Source organism: Hemicordylus capensis, chromosome 3 (assembly GCF_027244095.1).
Source record: "Hemicordylus capensis ecotype Gifberg chromosome 3, rHemCap1.1.pri, whole genome shotgun sequence".
In the NCBI taxonomy this organism is placed as follows: Eukaryota; Metazoa; Chordata; class Lepidosauria; order Squamata; family Cordylidae; genus Hemicordylus; species Hemicordylus capensis.
Genome location: NC_069659.1, coordinates 128203223 through 128220693, shown reverse-complemented (window position 1 = coordinate 128220693; position 17471 = coordinate 128203223). Strand labels below are relative to the sequence as shown.

General features: G+C 39.6%; 1 protein-coding gene across 2 annotated transcripts in view; it reads left to right on the top strand.

The window, feature by feature from the left end:
* The window catches only part of LOC128349419 (cohesin subunit SA-2-like), a 62769-nt gene that overhangs the window by 33591 nt on the left and 11707 nt on the right, over positions 1 to 17471 (top strand). For both annotated transcript variants that reach the window (XM_053305653.1, XM_053305654.1), the window contains exons 13-17: positions 2458 to 2537; positions 11524 to 11631; positions 13725 to 13833; positions 15602 to 15719; positions 16423 to 16526. In XM_053305653.1, coding sequence (XP_053161628.1) covers positions 2458 to 2537; positions 11524 to 11631; positions 13725 to 13833; positions 15602 to 15719; positions 16423 to 16526 — 519 coding nt within the window. The remainder of the gene's footprint in view (positions 1 to 2457; positions 2538 to 11523; positions 11632 to 13724; positions 13834 to 15601; positions 15720 to 16422; positions 16527 to 17471) is intronic.

The window sequence follows — 17471 nt, the reverse complement described above, 5'->3', positions numbered from 1 at the left end:
TAGTTTGGTGAGGGTGCTAAGAATTCTCTTTCCTGCAGCCCCTCACAGAGAGAGAAAGAGGAAATTAGTACTGTAAATGTGACAAATGTGTGTGAAGTTTGGAATACTGAGAACTTGGGAGACACAAGCCCTCATGTTCACACTAACAGCATATGCTATGTTGGGTGGATTGGCATGTTGTGGTTAGTTTTGTTTCTGTTGATTTGAGTCTTTCATTCAGCATATTGCACATAATGCAGATGTTCCTGTAAATGCAATGTATTAATCAATACAATGTATTAATCAATATCAATGATATTCAATGGACAACTGTTAAATATCAGGTGATCTGAAAGGACTGTAAAGGTAAAGTCAGTGTTGACTCCTGGTGACCACAACTGTATGCTGGTACTAATGTTGTTGCTGCATAAAGATAGAAGAGTTTGAAAGTAGCTTGAGTTTTAAATGCTGCTCTTCATGATTTCATAAGATATTGTGAGTCAAACAACTCAGGCTGTTGTTGAGATATTAGATTATTCAAGATGGATTCATATAATCAATTTCTACAATTGTTGACTGTCTTGGTTTGAGTTGGTATGTATGAACTAATAGTAACTTTGTGTAGATTGTTTGCTTTCAGTGTTCACAAGGTGTTTGGGTATCCCATAGTCAAGAATAGCAAGAGTCAAAACCAAAATTGACTTCAGTTGACTTTGAGTTGTAGTCCTGTGCAACAAAAAGCCCTGAGCCACTTTGGAAGGGCGGTATATAAATCGAATGAATGAATAAATAAATAAAAGGAAGGAAGGCACACTCTCTTTTTCTAATAGAGGGGTGGGGAAGAAGAACATCAAATCACACATTTAACATAAGACAGAAATAGACTGTTAAAAATAACAGTAGTTGCTACTACATGTTATAAACATGCCATTCATGAATGTTTTAGTGTATTTGACTGTGAATACATGAGTTGATACACTCAGTGAGGTTTGGAAGTACATTCATTCTACAGTTACTTTTCCAATTATTCTAGCGTTCTGGTTTGCTTAGTCAAAACAAAAGAAAAATATTACTCGTTTTCTTGACTAGCTCAGGGACAAACTAGATATGGAGGCAGTGCACATGACCAAGACTGGTGGAGGTGGGGAGGGTGGGCGGGGAGGCAGGCTCCTTCCTGCTTCCCTGAACCTGATCAGCCATGCGTAGATGGCTCTGCCACTCTCTCTGCACCTAGGCGAGCAGCAGAGCAGGGAGCCAGAGGAGGAGGTCCTCCAGCACCCTCCAATGCACCACGTCAGGCGTACGGTGTGTTGAGGGATTCCCCTTCAGCCGGGTGCTCTTGCTGCCCAGCTTGGTGTATACTCAGGCTGTGTGACCCCGATGCTAGGGTGAAGGACATGCTCACTCCCTTAACCCTGGCTAAAGGCTGGGGTTAAAAGTAGGGTTAGGCGGGGCGGGAGTGCCGGAATAAGGAGCTATCCTGGTGCTCCACATGAGTAGCCTAACCTAGGCTGGATTGCCCTAGCGGATTAGGCTACTCATGAGAATAGCATTGTGATGCCAATCATGTCATGTGGTTCTGTGTGTGGTTTTGATGATCATATAGTAGTAGTGAGGTGGGATCACCACTCAGGAACAGCAAGAGCTCCTGTCTTCAGGCAGGTGTAGGGTCCCTGATTTGGAGTGGAACTGTGGTGGAGAGAACGAGTTCAAGCCTATCTCTACTGTGTTCTTATTCTTCTTGGGACACCTCCCACCCCCACCCCCCTGCCGGTGGTTGCTATCTAACAAACAAAAATTAAACACGCGGGGCCAAATGATGTGATTAATGTGATGTCTACTTTGGTTCTTAGGCTTCATATTTAAATCATTTTGGAATTTTAAAAATTCTATAGCCTATAGTGCTCTTTTCAAAAGAAAGCTGGAGGCTGTGGTTCTTATTTTTTTTTTTTTTGTAAATGCCCCCAGTTAACCAGATGTTGCCTTTGTTCATGCTTTTACCAGCCTACAATACTGGTTCTCCTCCCTCTATTTGGGAATCTCCTGCTTGAGAGCTGTCACATTCTGAAAGATTGTGAAAGAGCTATTGCGATCTGAAGGAACATTTGATGTTCAAGCCTGCAGGGGGTGCTACAGGCTATCCATTGCTAATCTAATTGCTGTTACCTGAACTTAGAAGTGTGAAATAGTTCTGAGCCATGAGGTGTATGTCAGAAAACAGCACTTATTTGCTTTTCAAATATGACTCAGCAACAAGTTTGCACACTCCATCTTTGTATTTTTTTAAATTCTTTTTTCTGTGTCTCTATATGTGTTTCACTGTGAACATCTCAACTTTGTATTTTATCCCATTAAATGCAATTTGAAGTTAGCTGCACTGTCTCAGAAATGTACCACCAAAAGCAGAAATACCTGCAGGAAAGACAGTCGGAATGGAGAGTGTTACATTTCTTTTGATTGTTGTTTTGCATCCATTAGGATCGAATTGTGTCCATGACTCTGGACAAGGACCATGAAGTAGCAGTTCAAGCCATGAAACTCTTGATGCTTATGTCACAGTAAATAACTTTTTAAATTTCATGTCTAAGGGGTGCAAGGCACACATTTGTCACCAGTTTAAAAATCCTCAGTAACCTGCCACATTAGCAAATGTGCTTAGATCAGTCTGTGAATTTTAATGCATATCTGAAATGTGTTAGAAATAGGAATGCTAATATGGTATTGTGGCATAGTATATGATTATTTTGCTAACATTCTGATGCATTAGGTGTTTACAGATAAGTCTAAATAAAATAATGTGGTTTTCACACTCTGTTTTATTAGTCTTCTCTTACTGGCATTTTTAGCCCTGGTAGTTTAAATTACCTGGATTGAAACAAATAAGGAGAACTTGATAAATTCCCAATTCAACAAACATTCAAATGGTTTTCCTGTCTCACTTGCTCGAGTAATTTGCCTATCTGAACAATTTGCCTATCTGTAGCTCAGATAGAGGAGCTGCAGCTCAGTGGTAGAACACATGCTTTGTATGCAGACCTTTCCAGGTTCAGTCCCTAGAATCTCCAGGTACAGCTGGGAAATTCCTTGTGGTGGTGGTGGGGTGTGTGTGTGTGTGTGTATGTATGTATGTATGTATGTATGTATGTATGTATTAGCCATTGGCCATGATGGAGTATGGTCAAGTTTTCCTAATCACTTAAAAATGATGCTCTGTCGTTTATATGGTCTGATTCTTGTCTTTTTTTGGCATTTCTTCAAGTTGAGCTGGTGTAATTTCAGAATTCCACTTGTGTGTATCACAGTAATGACTAAATGTCACTGCTTTTGTTATCTGTTCAATGCTCATAATGGTTTCATGCCACAACCCCCCCCCCCCAATATGAGAAGGCAGAGGGGGTAGCATTGTTCACATGACTCCAATAGAGACAGCGTGACCTCTGGAAACAGCAGCATAATATCGTCTCTGCATGGTATTTGCTTCTTCCTGGTCCACAGATAGAGGAACATTGTACAGTGCAGTGTCTCTGTGCTCACTCTGGTTCTGTGCTAGGAAGGGTAATGCACCATTGTGAAGATACAATGATGATTTAAACAATTAAATGTTACTCCTTGTTTTGCATCTGAACTGACAAGTGTTGTTGGCATTGCAGCTGTTCAACGTTTCTGGTTTTGCTGCTGTTACTGCAAAATGTAATCTGTAGTTCAAGTGTTTGTTCCCTTTTAAAACAAAGCCATTGGGAAGCAGAAGTTACTTGGCCTTAATGTTTTTAGACCATTATGCAGCACTGAACAGTCCCCACCCCCCCAACACAAACTCATCCTAAAATGCATTTCCAGATCAGTGACATGTGTATGCAACTCCTTTTCTCCTGTTTAAAATCCTAGCAGGGGTCCAGGAACTGTCTTCTTGCTAGCTTTGTTTCTACTTCCATCTGTTGCATAGTTGGTGCCCCAGAGTCATTTGGGAGCCCTATGGAATTGATGTAATTATTGGAAAGGTGTAGGCAGGGGAGGAGGGACTAACTCAAATAACATGCACATTCATTAAATTCAGAAACTTCTTTCTGTCTGTCCAACCTTGGCGTTAACAAGCCTAAAACTGTAGATGTGGTATGAGGTTTTCTACACCAAATCAAATGCCTAGCAAATCTGAATCAAAACTTCTTTCTAGGTTTCCACTCCCATTATTGAATCCTGACTAGAACAAATCTTTTGCATATTTTCGGAATGCTTTTACATAGCAGGAGAGTGATCTCTAGCCAGGAGCTGTCCCAGACAGTAGGTTTTACCGTGGGTTTACTGCGAGGTTTTACTGGGAGCTTGTGGCATATTAGATACTCCAATGAAAAAGTGGATTTTTTTTTACCCTGGACATAAATTGGGCTAGGCTCCAATACCCAGGGGAAAATCTGAATCGTGTATGGAGTGATCTCTGATATGTCACACGGACTTCGGGGTAAATCTGGCTGATACCCTTGCTAACTTGGCAAAGAGGCACCTTTTAACATGGTGATTCTCTGTCTGTCTTATGTTTCTTTTTAGATCGTGAGCCCTTTGGGGACAGGGATCCATCCTTATTTATTTATTTATTTCTCTGTGTAAATTGCCCTGAACCATTTTTGGACGGGCGGTATAGAAATGAAATGAAATCAATCTATATCTCTATCTATCTATCTATCTATGAAAGAATGAATGAATGAATGAACGTACACCATTCCGGTGGAGATGTGAGCTAAAAGTCCTGTCTGAGAATGCTCCTGGCAACATAGGTTATAATAACCCAATGTGCTCATAACACTCCAACTATGCTTTGCATGTCTGATGCAAATGCTCAGCTGCCCTTCATCGTGTACCAGATAGACTCAGGACGTTTCCTTGTCATATGAAAACTCTAGAATATTTTGCTAATTTGTATTTATTTTACTTGGCAGGCCACAGGACACAAGTGCTCTTCAGCAACACTACAGGTGAAACTCGGAAAATTAGAATATCATGCAAAAGTCCATTAATTTCAGTAATGCAAATTAAAAGGTGAAACTTATATATGAGACAGATGCATTACATGCAAAGCGAGATAAGTCAAGCCTTAATTTGTTATAATTGTGATGATCATGGCGTACAGCTCATGAAAACCCCAAATCCACAATCCCAGAAAATTAGAATATTACATGGAACCAAGAAGACAAGGACTGTAGAATAGAACAATATCGGACCTCTGAAAAGTATAAGCATGCATATGTATTCAGTACTTGGTTTGGGCCCCTTTTGCAGCAATTACTGCCTCAATGCAGCGTGGCATGGATGCTATCAGCCTGTGGCACTGATGAGGTATTATGGAAGACCAGGATGCTTCATTAGCGGCCTTCAGCTCTTCTGCATTGTTTGGTCTCATGTCTCTCATCCTTCTCTTAGCAATGCCCCATAGATTCTCTGTGGGGTCAGGTCATGCGAGTTTGCTGGCCCATCAAGCACAGTACACTGTATACTTTTCAGAGGTCCGATATTGTTCTATTCTACAATCCTTGTCTTCTTGGTTCCATGTAATATTCTAATTTTCTGGGATTGTGGATTTGGGGTTTTCATGAGCTGTACGCCATGATCATCACAATTATAACAAATTAAGGCTTGACTTATCTTGCTTTGCATGTAATGCGTCTGTCTCATATATCAGTTTCACCTTTTAATTTGCATTACTGAAATTAATGGACTTTTGCACGATATTCTAATTTTCCAAGTTTCACCTGTAATGTTTACCAAGTACATTATTTCCTATTTTACATCTGTGTGTATGTTTGTGTCTGATGGTTAGCACTCATCCTTTCTGCTTTATTTTTTTTTTACTGCTTTTACTCAGATTTTCTATAGGAGGAGAGGGCAGCTGCCATGTAACAAAGATGTAAGATTCCTTTATTAAGAAGATAGATGAACTCTTTTCTTGTGTTAATTAGTGTACTCTCAGGCACTTAAAAAACTTTTTAATTAAAACTTTATTAGAATTTTTTCCCTTCAAAATACTATGACAGGTGGGTATGATATTATGGAATAAAAATAAGACATATTTATAACATCAGTCCCCCTGCATTGTTCCATTAAATAACCAGTTTTGGACATACAGACTAGAATCAGCTGGTTTCTACAAATGAACATGGACTTTCACCAAAAGTAAAGATAGTTTAGAGCATATGGGCACTTTGTCAACCCTTGAGCACTCAAAAGAGAGGGCTAAAGGTCAGAGAGTTCAGAAAATACATTACTCCCTCCCCCCCCCCTTAATGATTAGGCAATTGTGAAAGATGACTGAAGGGGAAATACTAGAAGGGAATATCAGTGTGGGGACATAGTTCTACAAATAGCAGAAGGATTTAACACCAAAGGAGGGAGTAATTTTGCATAGTAAAAGTGGAGAGATTTAACCAGTAGGAAATATAGCAAGGAATGTGAAATATCTGCCTTGTCAGTATTATATAGAAATACGTTACACTCTTATAACACTTTATTTTAAAATGTTATGTAGTAGTATTTATATCCTAGATCTGTGAAGCAGGAATATGATTCTACTATTGAGCTAACTGAAGTGTCTTTTATAAAAACGAGGTGACTTCCTGATCTTTATTATTTTATTTATTTATCTGATTTATATACCACCTGATGCCGGAGGCTTTAAACACTGAACCTGCATTTTTGCATGTTCTTTCCCACAACTGGAATCAACAAACTCATAATTTTATACATTCTACTAAAATAACTATGAAATTGATATGATTCAGTTCTGCTCGGTGATGCCTAGAGCCCAATATGTACAAGCAAATGTTTTGAGGAAGCTAGAGCTTCAGCATATATGGTGATGTCTCCCGTGTTTCAGGGTCAGTGGTGTACCTCTGACCCTGCCCCCCAGATTTTCCAAATAAACTATTTAAAGTTAAACTTGCATACATTTTTCTTAATTTGCACAACAGAAAATAGTTTATTTGTGCAGCACATAACTCGTTTATGGAATTATTTGTTACAGGATTATGTTAAGGTCACTAGCATAGATGATTTTCAAAAAGATTAGATGAACTGAATGGTAATTGGTATTACTACTATGAGTTATGAATTACCCCAACTGTTAAGCATGTCATTTCAGAGGCAATGGACCTCTACCAGATCCTGGGGATATATAGCAGTAGATGGCAATCTCTATTGACTTCTGCTTGTTAGCATCCCAAAGACATACAACTGGCCACTGTTTATAATATATTCTCTTCAGTGTTGAAGATTGAGTGGTTGGCTAGAAGGAACTTTGATTTGATGCAGCTATGCAATTCTTGCATTCTTGTTCTGATTGCAAGAGTTGGGGTGGAAATGACCAGGCTTTTTGGTAAGAATCAGGTTGGTGATGGAGGACAGAGGTTTCAGACATTGGTCCAGTGCACACATCATGTGGCTTGAATCCTAGTTTCACTATGTCTACTAGACTTTGGGGCACCCCCTGCAAATTGCACCCATAAGAAGACATGATTCTGCTGTGTTCCCATCTCCATGAAGAAGCAGCTTCTTGAGGCAGAGCATTGGCCCTAACTGTGGTTTGACAGTGGCCTGCGAATTCAGATATAGCACAGAATCAAAAATAGCACAAAATGTAGTTTGCAAACCAACTTCAAACCATGGTTTCAAATCCTGGTTTGTCAGCCCCAAACAAACCACAGGAACTCAAGCGGACTTGGGTTCAAAAGTTAAAACACATTAAACCATGTTTAAGCTAAACCCATGGTTTCATGTCGTGTCCAAAACCACAGTCTGTTTATGTGACACACTCCAGGCAGAGCTAGCACTTAACACAGCAGTACCCTATTTGGGACCTGGCTGGAAATTGTCTTGTCCAACAGCATGAACCTTGCTTGTGATGAGAGAAACACTTTTTTCTTTTATCACTCAATACCAGTTCCTTTTACAAACAAGAATTATTAAGAACAGCTATTAGATTGTCCTAGAAATGAAGTATACCTATTTTAAATTGTCAGATTACATGTGTCTCGATATTACAAATATCCATGTAATATCCAAATGCTATTACATAATATCTATGTATATCCAAATGCTCACTTTGTTTTGAGAGGAAAATGTAACCACATGCCTCGGTAAAGGGTGCTCCTGACTTTTGTTGCTTATAAAATTGCATCTTTCTCATGTCTCATGTTTCTTCCAAGAGGTGTCTTTCACACCCTTCTCTTCACTTGTCTCTTGAACTTGTTTCCCCCATCTCTCACCAGCTTGCTTTGTTCTTTTAGGATTAAGCACTGGCTACATATTTCAAAGGAGGGACATTAGAATTGTCATCATGGGTACAACACTACAGACTTCTTCTCTTTTTAAAAAGCTGCAGACAAGCTGATGATCGTTCTAGAATCTTAGAATTCCTGCTGCCAAAATCACCTCATGAAATAAATGAGAATCTGTTTACCAGTATATAGATCCAGAGTGCTTATGTTCCCTTTCTGGAAAGCTCCACCTTCCTTTCTCTGCTACATGTTCTGCTCATGCTCTGTCACAGTGAAATGTGGAGAAAAATGATATAACATGGAATTGGTATGTGAAGGGCAGGCCTATTTTTAGATCTCTGAATAGTGGCAGGCATTTCTGGCTTAACCTTTATCTGGCACTTGGCATTCTGCATACTGCAGGAAGCAGAAGCATTGCTCTCTGCTTAAAGTATTCCGTCAATGCTTAATTTCTTTTAATTTTTAATTAAAGAAATTTCTAATTAAAGGAATAAAAGTATTTCTTAAATGCTTAATTTCGGGTCTAGGGCATACAAGAGAAAGCAATTATTTCTTAGGTACAATGTCAACAAGACACTGTACTGCAACTGTAGTTACATTAGTTATTAAATTCTAGAAGGAGCAAATTGACTTAACTAGTATATATGTTTTATGTTACTAGTACCGTATTTATTTGGATTAGCATCTCCAGTAAGCAACTGCAAACTGCATGTGAAAAGGGAGATAGAAGAGATGTACATTAAGATATATTCCATTCCTGCCTCTAAAATGATTCATTAAGAATGTTGGATCTGACTGGCAGATTGTGCATGTTGTTCCTCACCTGTGTCATCTCTATGCTCCACAGCCAGAGAGTAGAGAATACTTTCCGTTTGGATTCTCTTCTCCTTAACTGCATGTCTGATGAAAATCTTGATGTGTACTGCAGTAGTCAGGAAAACACTTCCCAGTTTTGTTGATAAACCATGAAACATGGTGCACCTTCTAGTCATACCTGTCCCTTGTAAGGCAACAACTTGAACTATGTCGGATTCTATAAATGCAGCAGAATGAGGTGCCAGAGTGATACACATTTCAGGCTACTACAGGTATAAAAATTGATGCATTTTGAGGGCTGCCTCTATCTTAGAAAACAAACACCCTGCATGCAGAGAGCTAGAACTTCAAGGAGAAGTACTGCTTTGGTAGTCCTATACTTGCAGGGAGGTTTGTTCATTTTTATTTAGAGGGGGATTTAAAAATGTAATTTTGCTGCATGTGTAGATTTGGCCTATGAGTGTTGTTGGTGTGAAGTTACAGCTGTCTATTTGCTGTCTAAATGTGTGAATGTGATTCATGGATTAGAGAGAAATGTATATTGCAAAGGTTTTCAATCATTCCTTGGCAGGGCAAGCCAGCAAGGATCCATGGAAGTGGCTTGCTTGCTTGCTACCATACTTTGAGCCCCTTGTTCACACTAAGGTTTTCCCCTCTGCCAAATCTTGGCAGTGTATTGTAGTAATACTAGCACACTATGGCAGACTTCAGGATATATGTGTGGTGTAGGTTCCTGTATGCTCCACTTGCTCCCAGGGTTTAAAAACTTCCCCCCTTAATTTTTAGATGGTTCACTTTTAAATATTTTCCTGGTAAATATTCATCTACTGTGTTCAAAACCACTTATGTAAAAAGATTCACCAAGAGAAAGTTAACAGGAATGAGAACATTTTTGAAAAATAACTGGTGGCTTTCTGCAAATGATGGACAGGACAATAATGATCAGCTTGCAGTTTTTCTGAGGCTGCCTTGACTCTCAAAATCAACAATCCTGCAATGTGTGTTCTCCTCAGATCCCTTTGTGCTTCCAGCCTCTGCTCTTGCATTGTTTCCATTGACAGCAGATACCAATCCTTTGCCAGAATGTGGTTTTAAAGAACATTTCTCTACAACCCTCCCGACCAACACAAGCCTGATGTCAGTTCAGATAGTTGCGAGTGAGATGCTCATCCTGTAACCTAATTAGCTGCTAGGGGACAGGGTTAGACCTATATACAAGGTCTGGCTTTGTACATAGTCATTTGCTGAGGATTCAGGCAGTGTTAATGGACCAAGAGCTGCCATATGATATGTAAGGGATGCAGCATTCTCAGAAGGATGTCAGATGCATCATTTGTAAAGTTTAGAAATTGTATATAACCACGTAGGACCAGTTCTCATGATCATCCAGCTGTTATGCCTCCTGGATAGAGAGCACCTGGTCACAGTTTTCCATGCTTGGTAATCTCAGTTTTAGACTACTGCAAGCTATGAGGCTGCCTTTTGAAGACTGTTGTGAACTTCAGTTAGTTGTGAATGCAGTTCAGTTCAAATTCAATTCAAGTTTGAACTGAACTGTGTTTTGGGGTTCATGCACACCTCTACCTCTAAGTCACCCCTTCTTCTGAAGTAAGGCTAGTAGTGATTCACGAGAAGGCATCTTAGTTGTGCCTCCCACCATATTGGAATGTCTTTTCCAAAGAGACTTGCCTGGTGCCAAATCTGATGTCTCTTTGGTTCCAGACAGGGACCTTTTTTCTTGACTTTCCTAGATTTTAATATTTTGCTGTGTTTTTGTTGCTTATGAGGATTTTAATTTTTAAGTTGTATTGTTTAATGTATTATTTAATGCGGTTAGCTGTACTTTTAAGATGAACAGATGAAACACAGTTAAATAACAATTGTACTAGCTAGTTAGTTAATCTTTAAACATGTGAAGCTATATGGAAGCAGTCCATCTACCCCAGTAATGTCTGCTCTGGCTAGCAGCGGTTTCCCAAAATTTCTGAGCAGTATTGGTCTTTCCCAACTCAGCTGTCTGACATCATTTATCTGCGATAATAAGGATTAAACCTGGGACTTTCTGCTTGTAAAACATGTATTCTATCATGAGCTATGGCTGCTCTGCATGTCTTTGTTACGTGTAAAATAGTGACAAATGATACTCCTTGTTCCATGGTATGTCTGTGGATGATCTATTTACTTAATGCTTAACTGGTGTTCTGAATATTTAACCCAATCATCTCACCTTGTTTTTACATGCTCAGAGGACCACTGCCTTGTGTTTTAGCTTTACATAAATGCTTGTTCGATGGGGTTGTAAAATGCAGTCATTTTAAGTGAATAGCATATCTGTGTTCATTTTACAAAGATGATATATGATGGTCAAGACAATGAAGAATCAAGTCCCAGCTGAGGTATCATAGGCTTAGCATTTGTAACAATACCCTCTTCAACAGAACGTAGTTAACTCTATGTCTTTGTACAGGAACTGTGAAGATGCATTGTCATCTGAAGACTGTGAAACTTTATACCAGTTTGTTTACACCACTCACCGACCATTGGCTGTAGCAGCTGGAGAATTACTTTATAAAAGGTATGACAGTTTTTAATATATTGCTTTGTTGGATACACAAGGTCAGGCCCTGCCATTGTATCTTCTACACTCAGCATGATGCATGCCTTTTCTTTTTCTCTACTGAGTGATATACTCGATTCTGATTCTTGTTGCTTTTTTGTACAGTGAGATTCATAAATGTGCACACCAGAATGTGTATGGAGGAGCAATGTGCAAGTGAATGTTTTGGACCTTATACTGTGATGGAATTCCCAAATATTCCTTCATGTGGCCAGTCTAAGTTTAATTCATACATGTTTAAATCAGGGCTGCTCAACTTCGGCCCACCTGCAGATGTTGGCCTACAACTCTCATAATCCCTGGCTATTGGCTACTGTGTCTGGGGATTATGGGAGTTGTAGTCCAAAAATAGCTGGGGGGCTTTAAGTTGAGCAGGCCTGCTTTACATGCAGAAGGTCCCAGGTTCAATCTCTGGCATTTCCAGATAAAGTTGGTAGAGCCCCTAACTGAAACCCTGGAGAGCCATTGCCAGTCAGTATAGATATTACTGAACCAGATGGACTGATTGTCTGACTTGGTAAAAGGCAACTTAATATTTTTCATACATTCCACAGTAAAAGTGAAACTAAATTCAAATATGTTCTTCTGCTTGTGAACTTGTGCAAGCAGACGCATGAGAACTGTTTTATAGAACCTGTTACAGCACTGTGCAAACTGTTTGCGAAACAAGTGTTTGCGGAACCATTCTATGAATGGTTCTTTGGCTCCAGCCTGTTGTCTCATTAATCCTCTCACACACAAAAAACTGATAAACCAGTCAGGGTTCTTATCCCTATATTGCAGATACAAGACTGAAAAAGATCAGGGTTTGTAGAAGGCAACCTAGTGAGTTCATGGTGGCAGTGGAATTTGTGCCAGAGATTATGTAGGTTTTTTGCTCCTGTTTTCTTTTGCTTCTTGGTTTTCTATCCAGTGAGCCAATTCGTTACCAAGCAGCGTCTGCTAGTGTTTGTGAAGGGGTTTGCCTTTGTGATTAATCACAAAGGGTCTCTTCTTCCACACTCCAGCTGTGGACATTATCCGCTGTGTAGTACAAAAAGTTGAATAATTTAGCAAGTTGGTAGATTAAAAAGCTTCCAATTCTCAGTCAAGTGAACAAAGTGGAAAATCTTATTCCCTCCTGAGTAACTTTGTGAATGCTCCTTGATAGCAATACTCACATTAGGGCAAAGAACTGGAATGATAAAAAGGGAAGAGATGAATATACCCTATTTGTATTAGGATGAACTTTTATTACTTTTCACTGTGACATGTTGATGAAAATAATTCTAAGCAAGTTTTTTTAGGGAGGCAATTGGTCAAGATGTTGCATCTCTTACCCTTCCTGTTACTTGAGTGCTTCTAAGTCACCAACATTCATAAAGGCTATAAATTAAATACATATTAAGACTGAGACATGAGATAGAATGATGACTAAAACCTTCAGCCGACAATGCTCAGACATGTTCAGTTTTTTATGCATCACAAGAACTAGAAACTCTGTCTAGTTTTTAAAAAAAGAGAGTAAAAGCTGAGATTTGTAAATTCTGTGTAAAATTGTAGTTACACCAAATATACAGAGTCATGATTTTGAGCAGTTAGTTTTGCTATAGTATGAAACTTCAGTCTAAAATGAAGTTGTCAGACATAAGATTCGTCTATCTGTCTGTCTATACATATATACACTTTGGGAACTTTTGTTGAGAAACGGTATATAAATATTTGTTGTATTTGTATTTAAAAGATATTCACACCTTTTATACATGCTTTATAGTTTCAGTCTTTGCTTGGAATCAGCCCCTTTAAAGGAGGAAATCAATTAAGTGCATACCTAATGTTATGCACCCATTGTCTTGAACCCTCTTTGACCTTTAGTGCACAGAAAGGGGCTGGATGTCTGATTATTGTAAACCATAATCAGCTCCAAAATGTTATTTTTTTTATTAGTGCATGTTTATTGATTTTACCTAAATGCTTTAGAATCTATAATAACCTAGCAAGACATTGCAATTGTTTGCTGCAACTCAGAATTTAGGGTGCTGATTTTGACTGACTACCACTTTCATTTGCAGACTGATTGTCCAAGGAATTGAAACAGAAGCTTTCTCCAAAAGAAATGGAAAACAGGAACCTATTGCTAGCCAGCTGAAAACGTTAATTATTTTCTTCTTGGAAAGTGAGGTAAAGAAAATGCAAATAGTGATGAATGTACAGAGCAGGAAGGCTGAACTTCTCATTTCCCTGCAATAAACAAAAAGATGGAAGGCAAAGTTTCCAAATGTGATGGGTATTTTCAAGTAAAACTGATTGGAAGATTTGGAGAATACGACATGTAAGAATAAACTTACCTTGAGAAGGGTTCCTGAAGGGTCAGAGGGGAAGACCTCAGTTACATAAAGCCCCTGGTGGCGCAGTGGTAAAAAACTGCCGCCCTGTAACCAGAAGGTTACAAGTTCGATCCTGACCAGGGGCTCAAGGTTGACTCAGCCTTCCATCCTTCCGAGGTCGGTAAAATGAGTACCCAGAATGTTGGGGGCAATATGCTAAATCGTTGTAAACCGCTTAGAGAGCTCCGGCTATAGAGTGGTATATAAATGTAAGTGCTAAGTGCTATATGTAGGAAAATGTTGAGATGCACTATTGGAATTGCCACAAGGCTGTAAAGATTCAGTGTGTTTTTAGATTGAAATCCAAAATGTAAAAATGAATTTTATTTTCTTCCCAGATTTTAAGTTGAATTATATGTTAATAGATTGAAAGGTCATATTTAGAGAGCTTTTTGACAGAAGGCATATCAGTCAGTATAAAGTTAAAATCCTGTGTGTTCTCTTTCATTCTGAGAAAACATAAATATATAATATTTTACTTTCCTTTTTGCAGCACAATAAATAGATAATAAGGCTGTTCACATGACCAAACTGCCTCCTACCTGTCTTCTCCCAGAAGACTGGCAGCTCCTTCCACTTCTGCCGATTGTGCACCCAGACGACTGGTGCAGCATTGATGAGCAGAGCTGCGATCTGCAGCAGGAAGTCCTCTGGAATCCCACAATGCACCATGTGAAGAGTGTGGTGCAAGGGAGAGTTCCAAGCTCTGTGGAAGCTTGGGGTGCAGGCAATGCGGGCTTTCACACAAGCTGGGAGTGAGGGAGAAGGTGCGTGTGCTTCCTCCTCCCTCACGTTTAGCTTGGGTAAAAAACCTGGGCTACCCAGTTGGAGAGTGCTAGGATCTCCATTGCATATGGCAGGGCGGGTCATGTGAACGGCCCCACTATACAGTAATTTGCTTATATAACTATTATTCATATGTCAATTAAAGGAAAGTTGTTTATTGATAAGGAGCAGAGATGTGAGGTAGAAAAACTTTCCAAAATGGAAAATTTTCTGGACAACTTTCCCATACTTAATTTTTCCATAGAAAATTTCCCATTTCTAAAATTTCTACTTGGCTACTTACTTGAAAAACATTTGAGATACAGTGAGGGGAAATTAGTATGGTGGAGGCAGGATTTATTTTTTGTATAAATAGGTCAAATAACATGTCAAATCAGATTACAATCAGAAAAAAATGTATAGTTTTTTTGAAAAAAAATATTAATGTACATTTTATGCAAATGAGGGGGACATTTGCATGATAAACTTCTCCAGAAGTTTTTTTACTTTTTCCCTCTCAATACCAGTTGCAGGGGAGCAGCTGCAGGGCATGCCCTCACCTCTTGCCTGTGGGCTCCCCAGAGGCATCTGGTGGGCCACTGTGTGAAACAGAATGCTGGACTAGATAGGCCCTGGGCCTAATACAGCAGGGCTGTTCTTATGACACTGAAAACTGCTGCAGCAGCAACATCAAAGAAAGATCCAGTTGTTTTCATGTTTCTGCCTCCTTTCCCCTCTTTGGATCATCATGAGAATGGATAATTTACAAAGGTCTGGGTTTTATTTTTTATTTTTAGCTACATAGCCATGTCACATACCTTGTAGACAGCCTGTGGGATTGGGCCATGAGTTTATTGAAAGACTGGGAGTGCATGACGTCTCTCTTATTGGAAAACATTGATGATCAAGAAGAAGGTAAGTAGGCCAAGAGGCTTAGCACTTTCAACGGGGGTTGCTGCACTCTGGTTCTGGCAATCCAGAACATTGTGTTGTGAAGCCAGCTTGGTTGGATGAGAGGAGTCAAATGGGGTGTCAGTAATAGGGATTCTTTGTCAGTGTCAAACACTAGTTTAGAACACCATGTGTTTAATTCGTGAATGGAAACTTGGTCTCCCAGTCACCTCTGTTCTGCTTCCTACGCAATAAAATCTGTCATTCGTCTCCTCAGAGCTTGATTCCTACTTTAGAGCAAAGGATGCAGCAATTGGTATCCTGTGTGTGGGTGTGCAGGAAGGGAACAGATATGATTGCTTTCATTTATGTATATGAAAGGGCAAGGATGGTCTGGTAGTCAGAATTACTGGGATAGGAATGTGCTGCATCTTTTGCCTATTCTGCACTTCTTAACAGCATAAAGTATAGGAATACTATGAAAATCTGGCATAGTTAAGTATTTATGTGTTTTCTCATCTGTGAATTTGTCTGCTCATTTTGTGTGTGTGGCAGTAAGTGTGTGTTCTCAAATTTAGTAAACTTCCAGAGTTTCTTTTTAGTTATTTTTCAAGTTGTTTGGAGAAATGAATAAAGTTTCTACAACATGTATTTATAATATGTATCCTAAGATCTCCACTTGTTTTATGAGAGACTGAATGGAATTTGTCTGTAATTTTGATTACAGCACTGAGCAATGCCCAAGAAAGTGCCCTCATTGAAATCATCTTAGCAACTGTTCGAGAAGCTGCTGAAGGTCATCCTCCTGTGGGCAGAGGAGGGACCAGGAAAGTTAGTGAAGTTTTATTCTAACAGTTCAATGGTAGTCTGTATTTCTGATGTAGCCTGCCACTGAATGATCTTGAAAATTGGTTCCACTGCAGCAAGAGAACATAATCTTATTTTCAGAACAGACACTGTGCCTGCCCCGTAACCTGTGCAATGCAGGATATGGGACCTGCTGCAAAAACATATTGTTTGGTCTGTAATTGTAGAGCAGACCATTCCCACCTGTTCTGTAATATCAGAGGAATTCCATGTATGTATGTATGCCTCTTAAGGAGGCAATCATTAGACCTCTTCTAAAGAAGCCTACATTAGATTGCTCAGAATTGAGCAATTTTAGGCCTGTTTCCAACCTCCCATGGCTGGGCAAGGTAATTGAGAGGGTGGTGGCCTCTCAGCTCCAGGTGGTCTTGGAGAAAACTCATTATCTAGACTCACTTCAAACTGGCTTTCGGGCAGGCTATGGGATGGAGAATGCCTTGGTCGGCCTGATGGATGATCTCCAATTGGAAAATGACAGAGGAAGTGTGACTCTGTTGGTCCTTCTGGATCTCTTGGCGGCTTTCGATACTATTGACCATAGTATCCTTCTGGAACATCTGAGAGTGTTGGGGGTGGGAGGCATTGTTTTACAGTGGTTCTGCTCCTACGTCTCAGATAGATTCCAGATGGTGTCGATTGGAGATAGTTGCTCTTCAAAATCTGAGCTTAAGTATGGTGTCCTTCAAGGCTCCGTACTTTCTCCAATGCTTTTTAACATCTACATGAAACCGCTGGGAGAGATCATCAGGGGATTTGGAGCTGGGTGTTATCAGTATGCTGATGACACTCAGATCTACTTCTCCATGTCAGCTTCTTCAGGAGTTGGCATATCCTCCCTAAATGCCTGCCTGGAAGCAGTAATGGGTTGGATGAGGGAGAATAAACTGAAGCTGAATCCAGATAAGACAG